Raw genomic sequence first — 21,598 nt, 5'->3', positions numbered from 1 at the left:
ATACATGCTACACACAGTATATAATCGTTCATCACAAAGCTCAGTGACATAACAAGGCACCTTTTACACACGCTTCAAGTCCCTTAAGCACATATTTAACTTGAAACACAACACCATGCAACTTTCATATCATAAAATAATCAAAATGGACTTGTGAGTTAACTTATCTTGGATTATTAGGTTAAACGATATGAAGATATGTTCTATCTACTACAGTAGATGAATATATTAGGAAAAATAATGAATCCTGTACAAACATCTCATAACAAAGGATTTTTGATAACACCTCCAGAGAGGTCATGTTCAGCAATTATTTATACACTTACAATCATAAAATGAACTCACTTAATCATAAAATAATAAAAAGATAGACATTTTATGTTTATGTGCTACAATGAATGGGAAATCATACCATGTAAGCATGTCATTGTTGTTTTGACAGAGTTGTTTAGTCTAGTTCATATTATTTTTTTTCTTTCCCTCAGCTTACATAAACAGCAGCTAGCATACACAGCTTATCTTATAGGCATTGACTGTCCCTGCAGTACTTTGTCCCAGCTGTAATCCACGTGGAAAAGAGCCATAAAGTTTTAAAATAGACATAGTCTTAGTACTGTTGGCTGCATACATTCAAGAACCAGGAACCAGCAACTCTTTCCTACTATCAGCTGGGTTGTCAGGTTCACTGATCATTAGGAAATTAAGCCATTTTTCCTGGAGTTACATAAGTCAGATTCCAATGCTTCCATGTACAATGGTGTAAAAAGCAGTTTCATTATTCCATTAGCTACACCCATTTATCCTTTGATGGGTCGAGGGGGGCCGAAGCTGATAGTCAGGGTTCACCCAGGACCACTCAGGAATACGGGGGTAAAATCACTGTGTGCGTCAGCACGTGGGAAAGATATGAGGACCTGCTTGCTCAGGTACTTTGCCAATAGGTTATAAGATGTACTGAAAGAAATGGTGTCATACTTTATGTAAAACAACATGATTGTAACCATGATTGCTCACCATCCTCCCAAATGTAATGTTTTGGATTCACTTTTGTTGTTATCTTGTCACACAGTGGGAATACAAACTTTACATGTTAGATTCTTTTTAATGAAAAGGAGGACCACAAGTACAATAATGGTCACAGCAGTATGATAGAATAATGTGGACTGCATAACAAACTCTATATCATAATATATACAACATTAAGCAACATTTTGATCTACACAAAAAGTTTCTTAAACACAGCAAGAAAAAATTGTTTTGATACAATCACTATTACAGAGATATGGTAATCCATGAAACCACGCACATCCTGATCACACTTTTGTGTCAAACTGTTAAAATGTTCAAATAGATACCTGTGCCATTCAGCACAATTTTCTGGAGGACGTTACATATACACAACTCACTCACTTCCTTGTGGGATAAAAAATCCATGCATATCTTTGTTGAGCTCGGCTTTCACATATGCTCGGGCTACTTCTTTAAATGTTCTGCCATCAAGAATCAGGATGAAACAAGACTGGCCTGGGTTGGTGTTGATAACTGAGGATACGACCACACCTAGAAATGTAAAGGAAGAGGTTATTCTTGTGCAAAGCATGTCATAAATGGAATCGCATCAAATGATGGCAAAATACAGTTACCATACAGTCTCATCGATACAGATGTAATCGGTGAGGGTTCTTAGCTTTTTATCCTGGTATTATTGCCTATTTGTACTCTAGCCTATATATATATTAGCATATATATATACATGTCATACATTGGACATGCACACCACACAGTATTCTCACCATCATCCTCTGCCTCTCCATTTGGTCTGGGGATGAACACTGGCTCCAACGGCCAGCAGTTGTCCTCGCTCCAGTAAACCATCTTCTTGGTTTCTGTGTGCAACTTCGCAATCTACAGTAGATGAATATATTAGGAAAAAGAATTTAGCCTGTACAAACAGCTCATAACGAAGCATTAAAAAATAGCACTCATACTGTATAACACCTACAATACGTTACAAACTCCAATGAAGGGTAAATCACACCAATAGCAGTTATTAATAAGCATTTTTATTCGTTTTTAGTCTGATTCATTTAAGACCAAATATCTTTTTCCCACTGGTCTTATTTTTTCCCTCAGCTTACATAAACAGCAGCTAGCATACACAGCTTATCTTATAGACATTAACTGTCCCTGCAGTACTTTGTCCCAGCTGTAATCCACGTGGAAAAGAGCCATAAAATTTCACCTCAAGCGTAATATGCTTTAAACTTTATTAATTTATTGTTGAAGAAAAGGGATTTAAACACCAGGCTTGACGCAAATGTTCAAGGCCCCATCTTCCTAAAAGGAAGCACTAGCAATGAATTTCATCAGCATAATGTTAGCCTTTTCCTTTTCCACATCCTGTTTGTTATTCACTTGGGCTTAACGCCCTGTAAAATCCATATCAAAACACCATTAAAATTCAAAGAAAACTTCACTATCTCTGTAAAACAATGCTGCCAGGAACAATCTGTTTCCCAATAGCACAACATTGATAATGTCTGTTCTTCAAGAGTCTGCATGTTTCAGGTCTCTCTTGGCAAATTAGACTTTAGACCAGTTCTGTTTTGCAAAAGCCAAAATTAATCAATTGGGAATGTTACCTGTTTTGACACTGCAGATTCTTCCACACAGTTCCCGTAGACAAACTGGTGCCTCTTGCCGTTGATACCATAATTAATTCTGGGTAGTTCAAAACCTGATGGGGAAAAAAAAGTTTTGGTATTTGTATAAACAAATGAATTATTCTAAAAGAGACAATGTCAGAAATACAACTTGAATAACAATTACTTGATACATTTATGTGAGTGGCATTGGTTTTACCTTCACAGAGCACCTCTGCCTGGCACATTAGTTTGCCTTCTTTCTCCTTCACAGCACTGGCTGTTGTGTATTTGAGTTTCACCAGGTCCTCTCCAACTGCAATGCCCTGCAAAACCCAGTCAAAAAGTAAAACTTAAGCATCAGAGGAACAACATCTCTAAATTTCAGGATGAAATAAATGAAAAATGTAAAAACCTACTGGGTCTGAGTGAATGGGAAGTACAAATCTTCTGTAGTTTGGTTTGGAGTAGGAGTCATTGGAGAACCCGGGGTTTTCCTTCAACTTGTTCAGGTAAAACATATCATAAAGGCTGCTATCATTGTAGGCGATGACATCGAAGAGCACGTGACCGTCGTCCTCAAAAGCGTTCACATGATGGTAGACGATCATTGCTCCAGTGTAGTATTTCGTCTCAGTCTCTTTGCCGGTCTTTCTGTCTATCAGGTGGATCAGAGTCTGTTGAAGAAAAATAAACATTTAGAAAGACTGCACGCATTTATATAAAACATCTCTGATCTAGAGCAACCTTTACTATCAAAAGAGACATTTTTGGTAAGCCTGCAAAGTTGGTAGTAAAGGCAAACAAATCTGTACAAAAGTTCTTTACTTTGCTCAGACTTTTCATTTTTTTTTAATTTGGAATCACTTACAACAATGATAAATAAAAATGTTAGAAAAATAATTTTCCATGTAATTATTTTTTCAAAGCCACAGGAAGCCACTAGAGAGGGGCTAAAGAGCCACTGGTTTCCCAGCCCTGATCTGGAGTCCATAACAGTGGTAGACTCGTGCTAGTTCAGTGGTACGAATATAAAGCACAACATACATGACAATAATCAAAACAGACAGTAGTGGTCGGTTACTTTTTCCTCAGGGCAGAATTTCAGGCAGCTTGCCCAGTTGACCCCCCTCATGTACGCAGTGGCCATCTTGAGGATGTCCAGTTTGAAAGGCTGTTCGATTAAGATGAAGTAGTTCTCTGTCATGCCGAAACTGTGGTAGTAGCTGGGCGTGAGCAGCGAGCGGCAGGGAATTGTGCAGATCACCTCCACATTCTTCAGCGCAGGGACATTCTTGTCTTTGTCTAATGGTTCAAAGTTGAGAGCAAAAGAAAGAAACAAGAAAAGAAAACAAATAAAGAGAGAAGTTAATTAAAAAGAGACTTAAACGTGTCAAAGCATTATATAAATTTGTTGGAATATCAATGATAAATATAACAGTTAAGTTCATTATTGATAAAGGGCACTTAGGAAGTAGTAGTAATGTGATACTGTGCAACGTGTGTGTGTCTAAAAGTGTATTGTTATAAAGATGCATTTAAATAACTTGTTGCACTCATTCTATGCTAGAGACGTACTGGTTGGTTTCAAAGTTTAATGTGGCAACCATAATGATGCATATCTGACATATGAATGATTGTGTGATAATCATTAAATGCGCAAACTGGACTTTCAGGCCTACAGTGTATACTACTATTACCTATGCAACTGTGGACTGCACTGGATTCATATTCAAGGAAGGAGCCAATAGCAGCAGGCTAATCTGTTCTGGTTTGCCTATATAATCTACAAAGTCCAGCAGATAGGAAGCAAGAGTACTTTGGGGTTAGGACAGAGTAGGGAAGGTGAGGTATACATACCTTTCTCCAAAACAGCAGGGACTTTGAACACGGTGTATTTAGTCTTGCCCTTCTCTGCAATTGAAGTTCCGATGTTGTAAGTGCTGCCCTCGTTGTCATAGTGTGGATGGGATGAAACCATGTTTACCGGCAGGAATTTCATGTAGTCCACCTGCGTGAAACAATTCAGCAACCTATGAGCATCTGAAATGCGTGTTATTAGTGATCATTGGTGAGCGATCGCGATCAGCAGATGACATTACCTTGTCCTGAGTTTCCAGGGTCACAGGATCAATCTTGCGGATGTAGTTGGTTTCAGAGGTGGCATAATAGTCATTTCCGTATTTAATGACATTGCTTGCGCCGTTGTCAGTGAAGTCAGGCACTGTGTGGTTGAGAAAGGTAATCGCCCTGAGAAGAAAGAAGAAATGTTAATTTATTTTATATATATCAGAAAGAGAGGTAGGGGCCATCCAACACAGAACACCTCTCTCACACTAAAGGTTCCCTGGAAGGTGTGGGTCATTTGCAAATTCACAACAGGAAGCTAAACAGCAGGGGGTGGGGGTGTAAACTCTAAAGAACTGTGGAATGAAGGGATGCCAAACAACTATTCCAACTATAAATTTGCTAAGAAATAAAGTAAGGCTATTACATTGATACAATAAAGGGGATCCAATAATAAAAAAAATGGTCTGAACAAAGTGAAGAGTATGCTTACTTGACAATGAAGTTCTTGCTGGGGTCTGGGTATGCCATTGTCCCCATTTCTGACACAACTATCCTGTTTGCAGCCATGTTAGCTTTATAGGTGTCACTTCTAAGAAATCTGCTCCTGTGGGTCACTTCACCTATAAGGAAAAAAAAGTTTATGCATTTAGTATGGACTCCTCATTGACACTGTAACATAGCTAATATTAAAGTCACAGATTAAGTAACTTTAAAGCAAAGAAACTTATTTTATTACACCTGAACACCAGAAATACAAGACCAACCGTCTTTAAAGTTGAAGCTGTGGATAAGGGCCATCCCATCGAACCAGTGGCTGTAGCTGGTGTCCCCCACAGTAAATATGCCAGGGCCATTACGCAGCAGTGTGCCCTGCAGCCAGCTGGGAATATTCCCTACACGAGAAGAAAACGCAGAAAACCACAAAACCTTCAGCAATGAGGATTCAATTCAATTCAATTTCAATTCAGCTTTTATTTTTTGTCCTCCAAGGGGGGAATTCATAACCCTAACCCTACACTCAACAAAGAAACACGCTATCCACAATTAACAAATCTACAGAACAAAACAAAACAAAAACAAAAAACAAACAAACAATCAAATAAATAAGCCAGTGCTTCTGTTGGTCATTTTAATTGTGTACAAAAACGAAACTCGACCTACCTTTAACATCCGCCTTACAGGGCTCCGGTCTCTCCACTGCGTTCGTGGAGAAGTCTGTGGCCATGTTTCCTGTGAGAGTAGTAAAGAACAGGCGGAGGTGTCTGAATAAATACTGCAGCCCAACCCGAGGGAGGGAGGGGAGGAGGGTTAACTTATCTTTTGACCGTCCTCTGTGAAGATTTCAGTGAATCTCTGCTCACTTCGGAGAAAAAGGTTCAATAGGTTTCATAACACCAAAAAAAGTATTCCACTTCTTCCACCCAGTTCGATATGAGCCATTTCACAACAAAACAGCATCAGCCTCTTTTGTCCTTATATGAAAGAAATAGTGTAGAAGTGTTTACCCTTTTATTGCGCCTTTGGCTTTTCTTAATAAATTGCATAATCTGCAATCCACTTTAATTGGCCATCATGTTAAGTCCTTACTTGTTTTGTTGACTTGAATAGACATTATTTTCTTGATCAGCTCTGTAATTATCATGCAAAAAACACACTACTGCAAGTAGTATGATCTTAGATCTTAAGCAAGGTTATTTTATCTGCTTTGGTGATTACAAGGTTGTAATGTTGTTTTATGGTATTACATCACTTGGGGGCATGTTGAACTTATTTACCTTACGTGTTTTTTAATTGTGAAATTTTTTTTCTTGGAAGTACAGGTAGTGATAGTGACTCCTCGACAGGGCAATTAACAGTGAACTCCTACTAGCAGCAGGTTGTGTATCTTCTACAATCTCTCTGTTGAGGTGGGGCCTATTTGTTTCCTAAAATAATAAGCATAACCGTAACATAAACCTGCTCTGAAATGACATAACTATGTTATATGTATTATGTCACTTCTTATCTATAGCCCACTTTTTGCTGAAGGGATGATCCAGTTTTCTCTTCAATGGCATTCAAGTTCCATCAAATCTCAGATTGTTTGAAATAATAGTTATTCTATTATCAGAGATAAAAGACATAATTGTACTACTATTTGAATTAAAGGCTTATGAGGCTCGTTAACATTCAAAGAGTAAAATAATATATGTCTGTGTGTTTGTTTGTCCACAGGTAGATAAGGGAGACTTGAGAAACCACACCAGCATCTGCTCTGATAATGATTCTGTACTTTGATCACATTGTGGAGCAGGGGCCGAAATACAGTACAGTGCAGGCAGTGCAGTTGCACTGGCGCCCATGGGGTGGAGGGGCCCACAGAGAGAACAGGCCCTCCAATGATGTCTTAGATGGAGAAAGGGTCCTTTGCGAGTAATTCAGATTACTACCTACATGATAAAAGAACCCACGTTAAATTTAAAGTAGTGCCATTTGCACTTTTTAAATTTGCAATATATGGACACAGTCTCTCTGGGAGGTCACCCATAAGTTTCTGAAGAGCCAGTGTGAAGCTCCCAACTAATCCAAAAATGAGCAGAGACTTGTAGAGTGGCCAGCCACCAATGACGGCACACATCTGTCACTCAAAGCGGGCATGCTCTTAATTAGGCTTGAGGCTACTTTAAGCATTAATATAATATTTTATAAAATATCACCCCCCAGGCAGTTGTCATGAATGGGGAAATTATGTCATTGACTAAATAGTCTCTCACTTAAAAGTACCTCAAACTCAGTGCCTTAGTAGCTGAATAGTTACAGTGCGTGCTGCATGGTTGCAACTGTCGCTGGTTTGATCCCAACTGGTGACCTTTATTGCATGACATATCCCTCTCTGTACCAATTTCTAGTCCGCCTCTTCAGCTGTTACTATCAAAGGAAGGCAAAAATCCAAATCAAAAATCAGTTAAATGAGGCCTATAGACTTATGTTTGTTAAAGGATTTTCACAATTTTTCTGTGTTTATTTGTCTCTGTTAAGTCAGACATGCAGTACAGTGCCTACAGATACTACATCTCAAGTGAAATGCTGTCCTCTAGTGGCTCTGTTGACCTGTTATGGTAGTGAAAACATGGAAATTGACATTCAGTTGGTTATATATAATTGGTTAATTGTCACAAAAATAAAATAATTGTTACTCTGGACATTAAAAATGAAGCACTTTTACTAACACTAAGATATTTGCACCATTACTAACTGAAAGCTGAACCTGTGAACTAAAAATAAAGTAGCAAACTCAGATTATTTGACAAGACTGCCCTGCTATTACCACAAGAGGGCAGAAATTGTAATATTTACTAATGAATGCGTCATAATTATTTGTCAACTAAAACATTTTTGTGTTCGTTTAGTGTAATTTACTTTAATTTGCATTTTGGAAAATGAATAAACTTTGTGAAAACAGCCATAAAATTGACAAAGTAAAACTCACTCCTAATATTTATTGACACTGAAATATATTGCTTTATTATCGATGCAAATTGTGCAATTTGAGCAAAGTCAAGACGATATTTTCAAACATTGCTCTAATTAACTAATTAGGCTTTTGTTGTAACGGTTTTGATCATCTTCTTGGCAGCATAATGGAATCAATATTTAAGACAACACAGAGGCTCATTAAACAAGTGAAACAAGTCAGAACCTGAATGATACACACTTCACTTCATCAGGTAATTTGGTATTTATTGTAAAGAACAAAATGTAAATGACAAATATTTTCTCTTCTCCAATACATTCATAGAATGTCACTAAACCCTCCACTTACTCACGTCTCCTCCACACAACATTCAGAACAGAAACATCTACACCAGTTTAACTAGCTGACAGCAGCACCGCGTTCTCTCTATTACCATAGCATCTGCTTTGTTTTATGTCTACTTCTCTTGGATTAATAAATTAAAGACAATGGTACGCATATAAAGCAAGATGCTCATTGGATTAATGATAATTTGCACTGCCCAGATTGTTATAAACTGTGCTGATTAGTATTCAAGTATTCCCTTACTGATTATTTCTGTGCTGGACATTATACTAAATATCTGCTTTATGATGTTCTCACCACATCATATCATCATCGTCATCTGTGGATTACATTATGTGGCACAGTACAAGAATAACGTTTAAGTAAACATTATGTACATGTACTAAGAAAAAGAAAACAACAAACAAAATTTGTCTTGAAAATGTATATGCTATTTTGTTTACAGTGCAATCTCCATGCAATACCACATGCAGTTATAGAGGGTGCATGAAGAAGAAGACCATATTGACCATGCATGACCTTGCATACAGAGCCACCGCTGATTCTACCAGATGTGGCCTGCTTTCCTGAAACCCCTGCATGATTTCAATTTAATTCCAGTGAAATATTAACAAACACCACATCCTGGCATTTAAGATGTGAGATAGTGATATCCACATGTAATGTAGATGACATCCACCCATAATCCGTTGTCAAGTCCATCCTGTTCCAAGCACACTGCCAGTGATTGATGGCATTACTGAAAGAAGTCTTTCACACTGTTTTACCGTGACGAACTAAACTGAGCCTCAACGTACAGTGACCGGCCACAGTGTGCAGGGATGGTTATGTGTACAGAATCGATCTGAACCATTAAATCATGGTTGCAAGTTGGCACTGTTGTATGCAAATGCTCATGGATTTTGAAAAAAGAAATATATATATAAAAAAAACAAAAAAAAACCCAAAAAACCAAACATCTTCACCATGAAGTAGTAATGGCTTAAGCACTGGCACGAATACATAAATCTTTGAAATTTTAAAACCATAACAAAACAAAAAGCACTAAAACAACCAGCCTTAACAAGCCTCTTGGTTTTACTTTTGAAACGGATCTATTACAAAGGCCAAACAATCATGTGAGACAGGCATCAGACAGGCAAAACACACAAGTAAAATCACTGAAAAATGACACATTTTTTTCAGTGCTGTGAGGAGTTGGGTGTAACAAAATATTCACTGTGCAATCATAAGTTGTTTAAAAAAGGCAACAAAATCAAATGCTGAACATAGCAAGGCGGATTTAAAAACTAGCAACCCCCGTTTCTGTTTCACAAAACATCTGACAGAAGCTTTTGATGTACAGCTCAAAAGATACATTTACAATGAAGATTCAAGTACGTGTCTCGTAAATCATCCGTGAATTACTTTGTTATCTGAACAAATGATACATTTGTCTTTAAAACTTCTGAACGGATTTGTTCTGGCGTTCTTGATGATCAACACGTCTGCGTTGTCAGTAGAATGACGCTTAAGAAAACAAGTAAAACGTCAATCTTCACAGCCTTTTCATAGATTCATGTCCACTGAAAACACATCCACTGTATCCATCTGATAAATAAATATGGGAGTGCACATTATGTTTGACAGCTGATTGGATTATGTAATATGAGGCAGAAGTTATGTGTATCACAATGCTCTAAAACAATTACAAAAAATGTCTGACGTGTACAAAATTATTACCAACTGAAACACTGATTATTGTCTTAACATTACATAAAACCCCAATCTGCAGAAACACATCCAATAATTTCAGTCAAATCAAATGAATGTACTCGAATCATTACTTACTTACTTTAATTTGCTGGCTAAAATGTCAAAATCCTTCATGGAAAAACACACATAGCAACATTTGCTGGCAAATCTTGCCTAGGGGTAAATTAAAGGGTTTGTGCCTAGAAAGATATCCTAAATAGGAAAGTGTGAATATTCTAAAAACCTAAGGTCAACACTTGATGCTGGAAAAAACAAGAAGAGTGTCAGAATCTTAATAACATCTCCCCTCTTAGCATAAATGAACATTTCAAAGCAGCTGCTCTTTGCAATCTGTGTTTTTAGGTTTGTCTACGATGTAGATTCCGAAGGTTAGTTTTACCCCTTAACATGCATTGCACAATGTGAAATAAATATAATGCAGGCTCCCACAAAACAGTGTCAACAACACATCTTTGTCAATGTGATATTTTTTCCATTCTGTGAATTATTGTACACACATTAAAACATGGGGATGTAAAAAGCTAATTGTTGCCTCAATGTTTCCTTAAGGAAAATGAATGTACTTGCATTGCTTACTGTCAGTGTGCAAACAGCACTGACATTCAGTTTCCCTTTAAGCATTTCTAAAGTACTCTGTACATCAGGTTCCCTTTCTTTAGAAACAGTTATGTTTAATCGTTTGTATCTTTTAAAACCTATTTGCCTTGACACCAGCAAGACAAAAGAAATAGACAACATACAGCGTACCGATGCCCGTTCAACCCTCCGTTATTTAAATTAACCATTCAAATGCAAATGAAACCAAGACTCACAATATGCCAATACACTTCTTTAAAAAAGGCTGGCTTTTTAAATGAACTTCTTAACTCAATGACAGTGGGTGAGCGACGAACGGATTTATCCATTCTTATGCTTCTCTGTGATTGCACTTGATGTAATCCCATCTCGTGTCAGTCAAGTCCCTGCAAATTAGGCTCAAGATTTACCAAGGATAAAAGAGATGCTTGACCTCTCTCTCCTCAAGAGGCATCTGACAATCTTTCTGAATCAATTTTTATGGCACTGACCACTAATGAGGAATCACTGAATGTTTTCAAGGTTACCTCAAATCTTTGCTTCATCATCAACCCTTATATTTCATCACTTTTATTCTGGGACTCAGGCAACAGTAATAATAATAATAATTAAAAAAACATTTTAAAGTTGTTTTGTTGAGCACTAAGTACGTAAAGAACGGTAAACTTTTTTGACAATTTGTAGTTGGGCAGTCCATTGTCCCGGGACGACCTCTTTTGTGTAGTGGTAAGAGAAAAAATAATTGGCCATGCACACAGAGTATTGCTAAGAGGTCATTTCATGGCTTATGGATGGCCAGCTAAATGGTCCATTGGTACATCTCAGTGACTGTGCCTGCTTTCCAAAAAAAACTACATTTCCCTTATTACATTCGGCCCTGTAATAGAATTCGTCCCAGGTGTTACAGGCAAGTGTCCAAGCTGCTACTCGCCCATGCACTGACAGTGACGTCATTTTGTCTCAGTTGTGGTCTTTTCTCACCACTGACACCCTGGTTCCCTTAATCCGTCTTCCCATTCTCCTGAGGTGTGCCGGCTTTGCTCTTGCGTGCCGAGCGCAGCACTCTGTAGCAGCCGCGGGCAATCTTATGCATCCACATAACGTTCATGATGTCCAAGCAGATACTGGAGCAGATCCAGGCTACGCGGCCACCCCAGGGCACCAGGTAGAAGGCCTCAGTGCCGTAGACCGCATACATACGACTGTAGTAGACTGGCATGACAGCGATGCGGACCATGAAAAAGACTACTGCCATGGCGACGCCATTCGCCATGTTGGGCCGGGAGGACTTGGGATACCCTAGTACCTCAAAGAACCAGCTGAAACACAACACGTTTAAGAAAACGGTGGCTAGCAGGATAAAGATGTAAATATGAAAATGTTTAAGACAATCACGAGTAACTAGACAGTTTGCAAAGACAGTTACATAAGAGAGGAGAACATGCAACAAGCAGTGGATTACCTTCACGTAGTTAAAATTACCAACAGTAATTACACATTCTGAGATATAATATCTAGAAATGTTGTGAATTGAGCTCCAAGCCTGACTTTAAAAGACCCAACGCCCAGGACATTAGTAAGCAGGTACGTACCGCTGGTTCACACATGGTGTAGAAAACTCAGCGAGCAGACGGAAGTTAGCAAAATAAGGCAACATTCCATGGCCCTAGAAGAACAAGGTAAGAACAGGAAGACAACGAAACATGAAAGGGACAAAAACAAGACACCGAGTCATTTGGATCAGCAGGCGTGAAGCTCATTTGCCACCTGCTCCTCAGACTAGCTAGGTAACTAAGGCATGTCTACAATTAGATTAAGTCCTCACCAAATATAGACCTATTTGGCAGATCTAACAAAAGAGCCCTCTCCTTCAGGGCACACAATTATTCCTCAAGTTTTACAGGCCAAAATTAGACTGGTCTTTAATTTGACTTCCTAATGATTCATTCTCTTCATTTATTGTGAGCAGAAACTCATCCTCACTATGAAATGAGCATACAGAACTGGTGACGTGCAAAATAACAGATTAACTACCCTTAGAACTTTTGATTACTTCTGTTTGCAAGGCAGAACCGGAACAGTATTAGATTTTAATTACACATTTGAAACATTTCTCTTTAAATCAAAAAAGGTTAATCCCCTAGGGAGCACAAATGTTTGATTATCAAAAATCTTGCATGTAACGTTGACATTTTTGCTTGAGTATGGCACTGTTGTCAAACATCGAAATGGTTAACCTTCTCAGTAGTAAAAAAAAAAGCCTGGATAGTAACGCCGAATGTAATGACAATGGCCAGTACCTCTAGGCGAAAGCACTACACAAGACGATCTGATGAGCAACACTGAGCTGGCTTCAAGTGAGACGATAAATGTTTTTTACTTATGTAATATATCAAAGTAAATTTGCATTTATTAAAATAATAATCACTCCCCCCAATTATTAAAAGTCATAATCACAAATGCATCCAACTGTATGCCAACTACTGCTTGCTCACATTTTGTCTTTTCATCCAGAGAGCAGAAAACCATACTGTAAAGACCATACAACAAGACAATTCATCGGAATGACATATGAACATTGAAAAGGTATTGAGCAAATATCAACACAGCACATGATTTGATACATATACCGTTCAACCATACATACATTTAGCCAGCCACTATTTAAAAAGGAGCAATCAAAGCCGTGCAGAGTAAAAAGCAATATGTTTAACTGCCAAACATATCATTGTTTCGAAGATCGGGGCCTGAATTCCACGTTGTCTTAGGCATAAGATCATCTTCAGCATGTTTTACCCACCTTGTAACTGAACCCAAAGGGTTCATTAGCGCTCAAAACTATTCCTAATGAAACTCACCATGTCTGGATTGATACCTGATCAGAATTCTAAAATGCCAATACAATGATTTCGACCTGGACAGAAGCCACCTTAGTGATAAAATAAGCATAAGTGGCTTTATTTCCAGTCGCTGTTAAATAGAATGAAGATGATCTTAAAACCAATAAGTTTTCAGGACACCCCATCTTATACACTGTTGACCTGGATGGTATCTTGGTAAATCAGCTGTAACCTTTGAACATCAAGCACTCAGACTGAAACCGTGTTAAAATTGCGCCATTAGCCAAATAAACTTGAATTAAATGTTCTCTGAAAAAGTGCGTTGCAGTGATTTGTATCCGCAATTAGTTTGAGTCTGAAATAGAATTTTGTGTTCAATCCCTCGCCATACAAATTCCGAACATAAGTCAAATTGAAAACTAAGATAAAAATCACAGCATTCAATTTCACTTAAATAACCGCAGATAACGTGTAAATACCGGCAGAACGATGCAATTCGAGGTTATTTGGCTTGTGGCATGACTTTTACAGCATGTAAAAGAAGACTTACCGTCAGGGCTGAAACAAAAGCTGGTCATTGAAGCATACTTACAATGTGATACAAACAGGGTACATCTGCATTTCAGTTTTTGTACCATATGATGTGAACTTTCTTCCTAGCATTAGGATGCTAGTACCTCTAGGAACTGGTAAGTCCATACTGTGACTGGGCATCATATCTGCTCAGTGCAACACAACAGCAATAGCAGCAGACAAGACAGGAATTAAGAAGTCCTCATCCAGATCAAGACCTGCTCTGGGTTTCTAAATGACACACAACCCTTTTGGTAGTTTTTGCATGAACGGGGATGACACAACCCGACTTGATGTTGGTAGTTTTTGCATGTTGGGTTTGAAGAGGGGCTTTTTATGTTAAAGTCAGCGGAGGACACAGAGACAGACAAACAAATATATTAGAACAAGAAAAAAACAAACTAAGAAGCAACACTTACAACACTGAGAAAAAAGCATGCATCTAATATTTACCTAACAGTTATTATATTATGTTTCCATCTTTTTTAATTAAGCTATATTTAACTGTTAAAAAACACACAAAAGACAGATTATGCTGCTATTTAAAGAAACAAATCATAAAAACTTGAACACGGTTTTGAGCAAGACATTAGTGACTAATCAAACATCAAAACATACCAACAACCTCATGAAATTAAGCCGATTTGTACATTTTAAAATACAGGTTTCCCAACTCTAAGTACATTTAATTAGGCTTTAATTTGGCTGTGTGCCTCAGGGTTTAATATTTGCATTGAGTAGGTAGAACTCATTCTGTATTTGACATGAATACTTCCACATAAAAACACTCAACACATTAACTAATAAGGAGACTGTGACATAACATATGACAAATTTGACTGGGTACAAAACTAAATAAAATGAAAATGACATCAAGGATCAGCCAAATTTTTTTTTTAATGTTTTTTTTTTTTACCACATTTGTAATATGGCTTCAGTAACGTGGCTTTCTGTTTTCTACCACAGTTGACTAATGAGGACCAATCATTCTGTTATCCCACATAAATTTCTGATCTAGTCAGAGGAAACAGTCATGAGTGTCCAGTAACAGTATGGCCTACTTCATCTCTTATACCTAACAGTTTTAGATACAGGTGCTTGCTCTGTTTCTCCAATTGAAAGGCTGGATTTACAGTTATAAATCATACTTTTATTCCAACAATGTGACACTGGTTTAATCTTATTATTATCGTTTAGACACACAAGAGTAATATTCCTCATTAACAATGCGATGAAGACAGACAAAAAAAATGGATGCATATATGATGTTGGTCACATTAAAGAAAAAAACAAAATCTGTAAATCCAGCCAGTGACTGGGGTGTAGATAGGGGTAAGATGTAAATCTGGACCGCAGGGTTTACAGTAAGTCCATAGTGCTTCACTGCTTTTTACCAAGATTGTATAACCATTTGCCCATGGCGATGCAAACCCAAAAGTATAGTACTAAGCAATGTAAAGCTTTTTTTAAAATCCAAGAACAGTTTAAATATGGGGAGTCGGAGGCAGAGCAATGCACACTGTAAGTACTTTTGCATTTTTCTCTATATACAAAATACGGAGCATGTACTGTAGGGGAAACACTTCCCTGTTTGCTTCACTAAAATATAATTCTGTACACATGACAGAATATATTTAACATGGTATTCGAAAAAAAGTGCCTGGCTATCTGGTGATGCACTTGGGGTCATGTGGATGACATTATTTGAGTGGCTTTGTCAGTTTTCCCTCATGTCTCAGGAGGAGTGTGAGGAAGAGAAAGAAGAGGCAGAACTAGGCTCTGGCACAAAAACAGACAGGTGGAAGTGTAGATAGGCAGGTAAGTAATTAAGAAAGTTCAATACTGTTTGTTGGCATGCACAGTAACAAGAAAGGAACCCTGTCTGTGTAGAAGGCTTCAGAACTGCCAGCATGCACACAGTGGTTACAGTAAGGCATTCAACTGCGCTAAGCTCAGAAATAGTTCAGCTTACGTCAGATTCACACAACATTAAAAGGGGGTCAGTAAAACAAACAGAAAGCACAGAAATTGTAAGGGCAAGGTGAGGGCGGAGGGGGTCATCAGCCAGTACCATCATTGAGCATTCCATGCAAAAAATACCATAGTCATTCATTTCCATAATAATTATCCACAGATCCTGGCGACCTAGAGGGTTTCAGATTGAACCAAGAGTGAACAGCAGTGCCCATAATAGCTGAGCACACTAAACCCATCTCCATATCTAGATAAGAGCCAACAGTATACTAAGTGTGCAGCAAGAACAAATGAGTCACTAATTAGTACTTTAGATGAATTGCGAAATCATCATCAGGTTAATGCCAATACCCACAGCGGATTTCACTAAAAATGATACAGAATGACGCTAATAGAGCCTCCACACCAAATAGCTGATTCGGTGCATTCCGAGGTTAGTTAGAGAGCTTTTACAGTGTAGCACTGAAGCCGTGAAACCAACTTGAAACGTGCGATTATCAATGATGTTACTGCGATCCTCACAAAACCACTCACACTGTTACTTTTTAAATCTGTTATTTCCAGACACACTAAAAAAATACAGTCACTTAATACTTACACATCTTACTAATGCCCTAACTGGCCAGGCAAACAATGACTCCTGCTGGAACGCACTATATCTCACGTACAAAAGTACACTTAGCACAGAGCACAGACACTGACTACGCTGACCTTGCCTTGTGCATATTTAACTAACCTATATGAGGTGCTTGGCTGCATGGGGACAGTCAAGGACACATACTGAATGCTGGCTAAATCAGATAAAAACACCCAGCTTGACAGGACACAGCTGTTCACCCTTGGTTGTCTCCTTCCCATCTTGCCTGCATGTTCTGCTATTGGACAATAGGGCACTCACCAGTACATAGTAGTAAGCATACAACGCTGCCAGATGGTGAACTACAAAAAACTTGTCGCCTATCGCCTTCCAATAGTAAAATATAAGCAGCAGATCTGAAACACAGAAGTACAGGGGAAAGAGAGATAACATGTTATTGGTGTAATCAAAACATTTAAAGTACATACAACTAATAAAGGCCAGTAGGGTCCAAACTTGTGTGAGTCAACTAAACAACAAGTTTAACACATCTTATTACCAATTACGTAGATGTTCTTCCAGTCTCACTTTAACAAACATTACCTGTGTAAACTGTGCTTCTCTTACCAGATATGAGGTAGCCTGTTGTGATGGCAACATTAGTCTTCACCAGTGTAGGATCTCCCCTGTTGAAAAAATACATTTGGTTTGACCGGGTTTGTGTGAATTTCCCTGAAAGTTCTCAGAAAAATCCCCACAGTGTGTGTAGGTGTTAAAAATGTCTGACTTTGGTGATTCCTAGTGATAATATCCAAAAACAAAACAGAGGTAGACAGCACTTAAACCACTTCTGAACACGCAGGGGATTTCACAGTTGTATCCAGCAGAGGTTGATATCACTTTAGAATCGAATTAATAACAAAATTTGCCAAAATTGGTCAAATTACAAATAAAATTATTATGTTTATGCATCATGGAAAACATATATAGAGCACAAGCTCTATGCTACTTGACACGCACACTTACACACGTAAAATCAATCATAGAGAGAGATCAGTGTTGCCAACTTGTGACTTTCTTGCCAGATTTAGTGACTTTTCTGACCCTCTTAATGACTTTATATCTAAAAAGGGACTAACAACAAGTCTATCAACCTATCACATATATATATATATTCAATATATTTAACTATATTATACTGCTCAGATGCTAATGAGTATTTGCAGCCTACAGATCTTATATCAACAGTGCCGGGGTCTCTCCCTCTCCTCTTGCGCTGTGTGTAAGTAGACTAGAGTGAATCAATGAAGTGATGCAGGTCACTGAAAGCAACGTTATTAAACTATATTCATTATGTAGAATGAAAAAAAAACTTCTATTAGGGACAGTGGTCATTAAGTCTGGGACAGTCGAAATAATTTTCAAAACGGTTGCAAACTGTTTTGATTGTGCTGGTCATTTGTGTTTAACTGTCTGAGTTTTGTCTCTTTTATGGTTAGTTTTAGGGAGGCTGTACAAAGGAGGGCTGTGTGGTATAATGATCCACTAGTTTAATTTTAATGCAATTGTAGCCTAAATGTGTTTTGTAAACATACACCAGCCTCCTTGTATACCTAGAACCCCATGCACTTCATACTATACCTTTGGCTGCTAAGCTATGACTGGAAAATCTGGCCTTTTGTGAAAAAAATTGGACATACGGTGAAATTTAAATTTAAATTAACCAAAAGTATGGAAAGTAAAGGTTAAAAACATCCGATTCACAGCCAAACTCTCACCAGACTGGGTCTTCATTGACGGCATCATCAAACCACAAGATGTGGAGACAGAAGATTCCCACCAACAGTGCATGAAACGTTGACACCGTCCTGAAATAAACAACAACAAAACAACACAGCCATGATGACCTAGTCCTGTCTGACAAGGACAGATGCTAACACGTCAGAGATTTTCTGTTCAATAAGCTTGCTAAAAGTAATAGTGAATATTTATCTTTATTCATGGAAAGTGCCTTGGAGCTGCTCTCTGGTTTACGGTACTGCATTTTTTTAGGATGCACAGTGAATCAACTGATTGCCTGTCAGGGCTGCACACAGATTCAGACCAATTAGACTAAGAGATTAAACACTGCTGAAGGGTCAGGCAGAGCAACACACAGTCCCAGGCAGTCATTAACGCAGCGAGACAGTCCAACAGTTCTCAGCAATCAGTCAATAAGACAGAATGACAGCCACACTGACTGTAAGTCTGTTGAAATAGAATCTGTAAAGTCATGGGCTTCAGCGTGGATCCCTGTAGCCTAGATCCATCTCCACCAATCATTAATTTTCATTTGCTCATAAACCATGTGACCATTTCAATTTCACAAGTGCTCTCATGAGCAATAAACTGAGTATGAGAGAAAATGAAAATGAATGATTAATGCAAGTTGGACCAGGCAGGATTTCTCCGAACACTCTTCCCTGCTGGATGTCCAATGGCCTTCAGTCAACGGTAGAGCTTTCACCGATCTCACAGCAGCATGTCTGTCTCGCTCAGGATACAAACACACTCCCATCTTTTTCTTCCGATCTAGTTGTTCTAGCCTGAATCTGCAATGTTCCTATAACAAGTTCGCAGATGACAACAGATGACATGTCGTCGTCTGATCAAATGTTCCAGTCATCAGTGTGAACACCCTGGCCCTGAAGCATTCCTACTTCATTGTCTATTCATTTTGACTGATGAACTGCAAATATAAAATAGTTCTATTGATTAAATGTGACAACGATGATCTGACTGTTAGAGGTAGATCTTCATAGTATATTTAGCATTTTATGCACTACATTGAAGTTATTCCTTCAATTTGAGGAATGTGGCAACACTGCTAAATATCTACAGTGGAGTCCATTAGCACAAGAAACATAAGCAGACAACTATTGTAACAATGGTAGGTCAAAGTTAAAACAGGAGGGATCTGTTCAGAATGTAATGGACATTTATAGTGGGTGGTTTGGGTAAAAACCTCAATATTTACTGTGTTACTTCCAAACTGAAAAGCAGTGTTGCACATTCCTTTGTGCAGGAAATGTGTGCATGTGTAAAATTTTTCACACTTTGGCCACAATCAGTGGAGAAGAGCATATGAGGAAGAGAGCAAGTTAAATGAATCACTACTGCTACAGAATTATAACATGGAAATCTGATGGATTACAACTTTAAACTGGACATTTGTTTAATGCTATTCTGACTGCTTGTGCTGTATGCACTAATGATGTCAGAAATGTAACTGGTGAGTAAAGTGTTAGCATACCCAGGAATGATGAGGAGCTGTTGTAAAAAAAAAAGAAACTTTTTTTGTCTTTGAAAAGGCACAGAAACACGGAGGGAAACAGTTTTGCATGAAAAATTCCATGATTTTCTATGCTTTACAATCTCTAACTGAACTAAACTAAACTAAACAAGGTTTAAGCAATGTGTAACTGTGCCATTTTATTAATAATTGATGAAGTTAAATTGACAAAATGCATAGGCAAAAAAAAAAAAAAACACCATTCCGTTGAGTTCCCAACATGCTGCCAGCACCTTGAAACTGTGGCATGAAGAGCAAACATTGTCAAATACACGGTGCATCCCACTAGTGAATCAGATACTAGTGTCACAGGAAATATGTGGGCTGACTGTCAGTGTGTATCTTTGGACCCAGCTGAAACAAATCCCCTCTGGCCAACATCTGATCTCTGCCATACATAGCATGTAGATAGTCAGACTCATCATGATCGAAAGTTTACGTCAGGTCACCTTGAGTTCCATTCCACCTTCTGCTTGTCACTGAGGCCGAGGAAGCCGGGGCTGATGCGTGTGGACATCCAGGGGCTCACTTTGTGGAAGAGCCACTGGAAGGTGAAGAAACTGGTCACCGAGATGGTGAGGATAAGCTGGCTGAATGGGTCCATGGCCACCCAACCCCACTGTGGGAGGATGGAGAGAAAGAGGGTAAAGGTTAGAAAGAAGTTCATGTTCTGTTGTTTCATTACAACATTCTGCAAACAAGAACATATCCAACAAGATTCTGTGGGTATTAGTGACTGTGTTTTCCTCTATGGATTCAAATGCCCACAGAGGGACAAAGAAATGTAGTTGTGATGGCTTTCTCCACAAAAAAATGTATCGCTGTATATAAAATGTAGAAAATTCAACATATAAAAAGAGAAGATTCACAAATGTATTCCTGATGCACACACAAATACGTCTGCTGTTACGTGTACACTGTGTAGAGACTGTTGAACCTGCATTTACAAACTGCTTTTCACGTCTTCATTGCGTTTGTGTGTGGGTTTGAGACTTCCTGCCACGGCTCGATTCACAATTTTTTCAGCCAATCACATAAACACGAGGATTCCATGTTCCTTTGGTATCACTGGACACTTTGAGGTCAGCAAAAACCAAAGCAGCTATTGTCTCTGGTATTTGGTGACCTTTGACAAAAACAATTACAAAAAAAAACCTTGCTAGTAAGGGTCGTCACTTTTTAAGTCAACTCTTGCCTGAAGTGAGCTGCCACTGGCCTTAACCTGAAAAGGTGGATTTAACCTCAGGCAAAGTGTAGTTTATGACCAGCTATAAAATATATTTAGACAATTACTTAGCTCATTCAGTGTTTTACCTCCTGGGTTTATGCTACAGAGGAAGTGTGGCTCTTCTTCAGACACAAGACGAAAATGAAAAGTATGAATATGCGTGCTGAAACCACTCAACTGGTTTCAGCATGCATATTCATACTTTTCATGCACGCGCACGCACGCGCGCGCGC

At 38.4% G+C, this 21,598-nt stretch overlaps 2 protein-coding genes across 2 annotated transcripts in view; both read right to left on the bottom strand.

Annotated features, from left to right (window-relative positions):
• Positions 1 to 564: 564 nt before the first annotated feature.
• Positions 565 to 5,952, bottom strand: bco1 (beta-carotene oxygenase 1). The gene is made up of 11 exons (XM_035653783.1): positions 5,874 to 5,952; positions 5,477 to 5,605; positions 5,203 to 5,332; positions 4,745 to 4,892; positions 4,503 to 4,653; positions 3,727 to 3,947; positions 3,062 to 3,319; positions 2,863 to 2,968; positions 2,643 to 2,737; positions 1,794 to 1,905; positions 565 to 1,560 (listed from the first exon to the last, which is right to left on the bottom strand). Exons 1-11 carry the CDS (start codon positions 5,935 to 5,937, stop codon positions 1,403 to 1,405), a joined length of 1,572 nt encoding a protein of 523 aa, XP_035509676.1. The 5' UTR covers positions 5,938 to 5,952; the 3' UTR covers positions 565 to 1,402.
• A 2,463-nt stretch (positions 5,953 to 8,415) lies between these two features.
• Positions 8,416 to 21,598, bottom strand: part of LOC118327041 (TLC domain-containing protein 4-B-like) — a 16,490-nt gene continuing 3,307 nt past the window's right edge. Inside the window, exons 2-7 of the mRNA XM_035660269.1 lie at positions 20,587 to 20,756; positions 18,585 to 18,674; positions 17,434 to 17,492; positions 17,128 to 17,222; positions 12,435 to 12,508; positions 8,416 to 12,161 (exon numbers count right to left, since the gene is read on the bottom strand). Coding sequence (XP_035516162.1) covers positions 11,843 to 12,161; positions 12,435 to 12,508; positions 17,128 to 17,222; positions 17,434 to 17,492; positions 18,585 to 18,674; positions 20,587 to 20,741 — 792 coding nt within the window. The 5' untranslated portion in view covers positions 20,742 to 20,756 and the 3' untranslated portion in view covers positions 8,416 to 11,842. The remainder of the gene's footprint in view (positions 12,162 to 12,434; positions 12,509 to 17,127; positions 17,223 to 17,433; positions 17,493 to 18,584; positions 18,675 to 20,586; positions 20,757 to 21,598) is intronic.

This window comes from Morone saxatilis, unplaced genomic scaffold (assembly GCF_004916995.1).
Source record: "Morone saxatilis isolate NCDOM2014 unplaced genomic scaffold, NCSU_SB_2.0 Contig0, whole genome shotgun sequence".
NCBI classification, from domain to species: Eukaryota; Metazoa; Chordata; class Actinopteri; family Moronidae; genus Morone; species Morone saxatilis.
This window is presented reverse-complemented; position numbering and strand designations above follow the sequence as displayed.

Coding starts and splice junctions, on each gene's coding strand:
- bco1 (XM_035653783.1), bottom strand. CDS start 5,937: ATGGCCACAGACTTCTCCACGAACGCAGTGGAGAGACCGGAGCCCTGT. Junction 5,606..5,873: donor CTGTAAGGCGGATGTTAAAG/GTAGGTCGAGTT, acceptor CTTCTCGTGTAG/GGAATATTCCCAGCTGGCTG. Junction 1,906..2,642: donor AATCTGCAGTGTCAAAACAG/GTAACATTCCCA, acceptor CATCTACTGTAG/ATTGCGAAGTTGCACACAGA.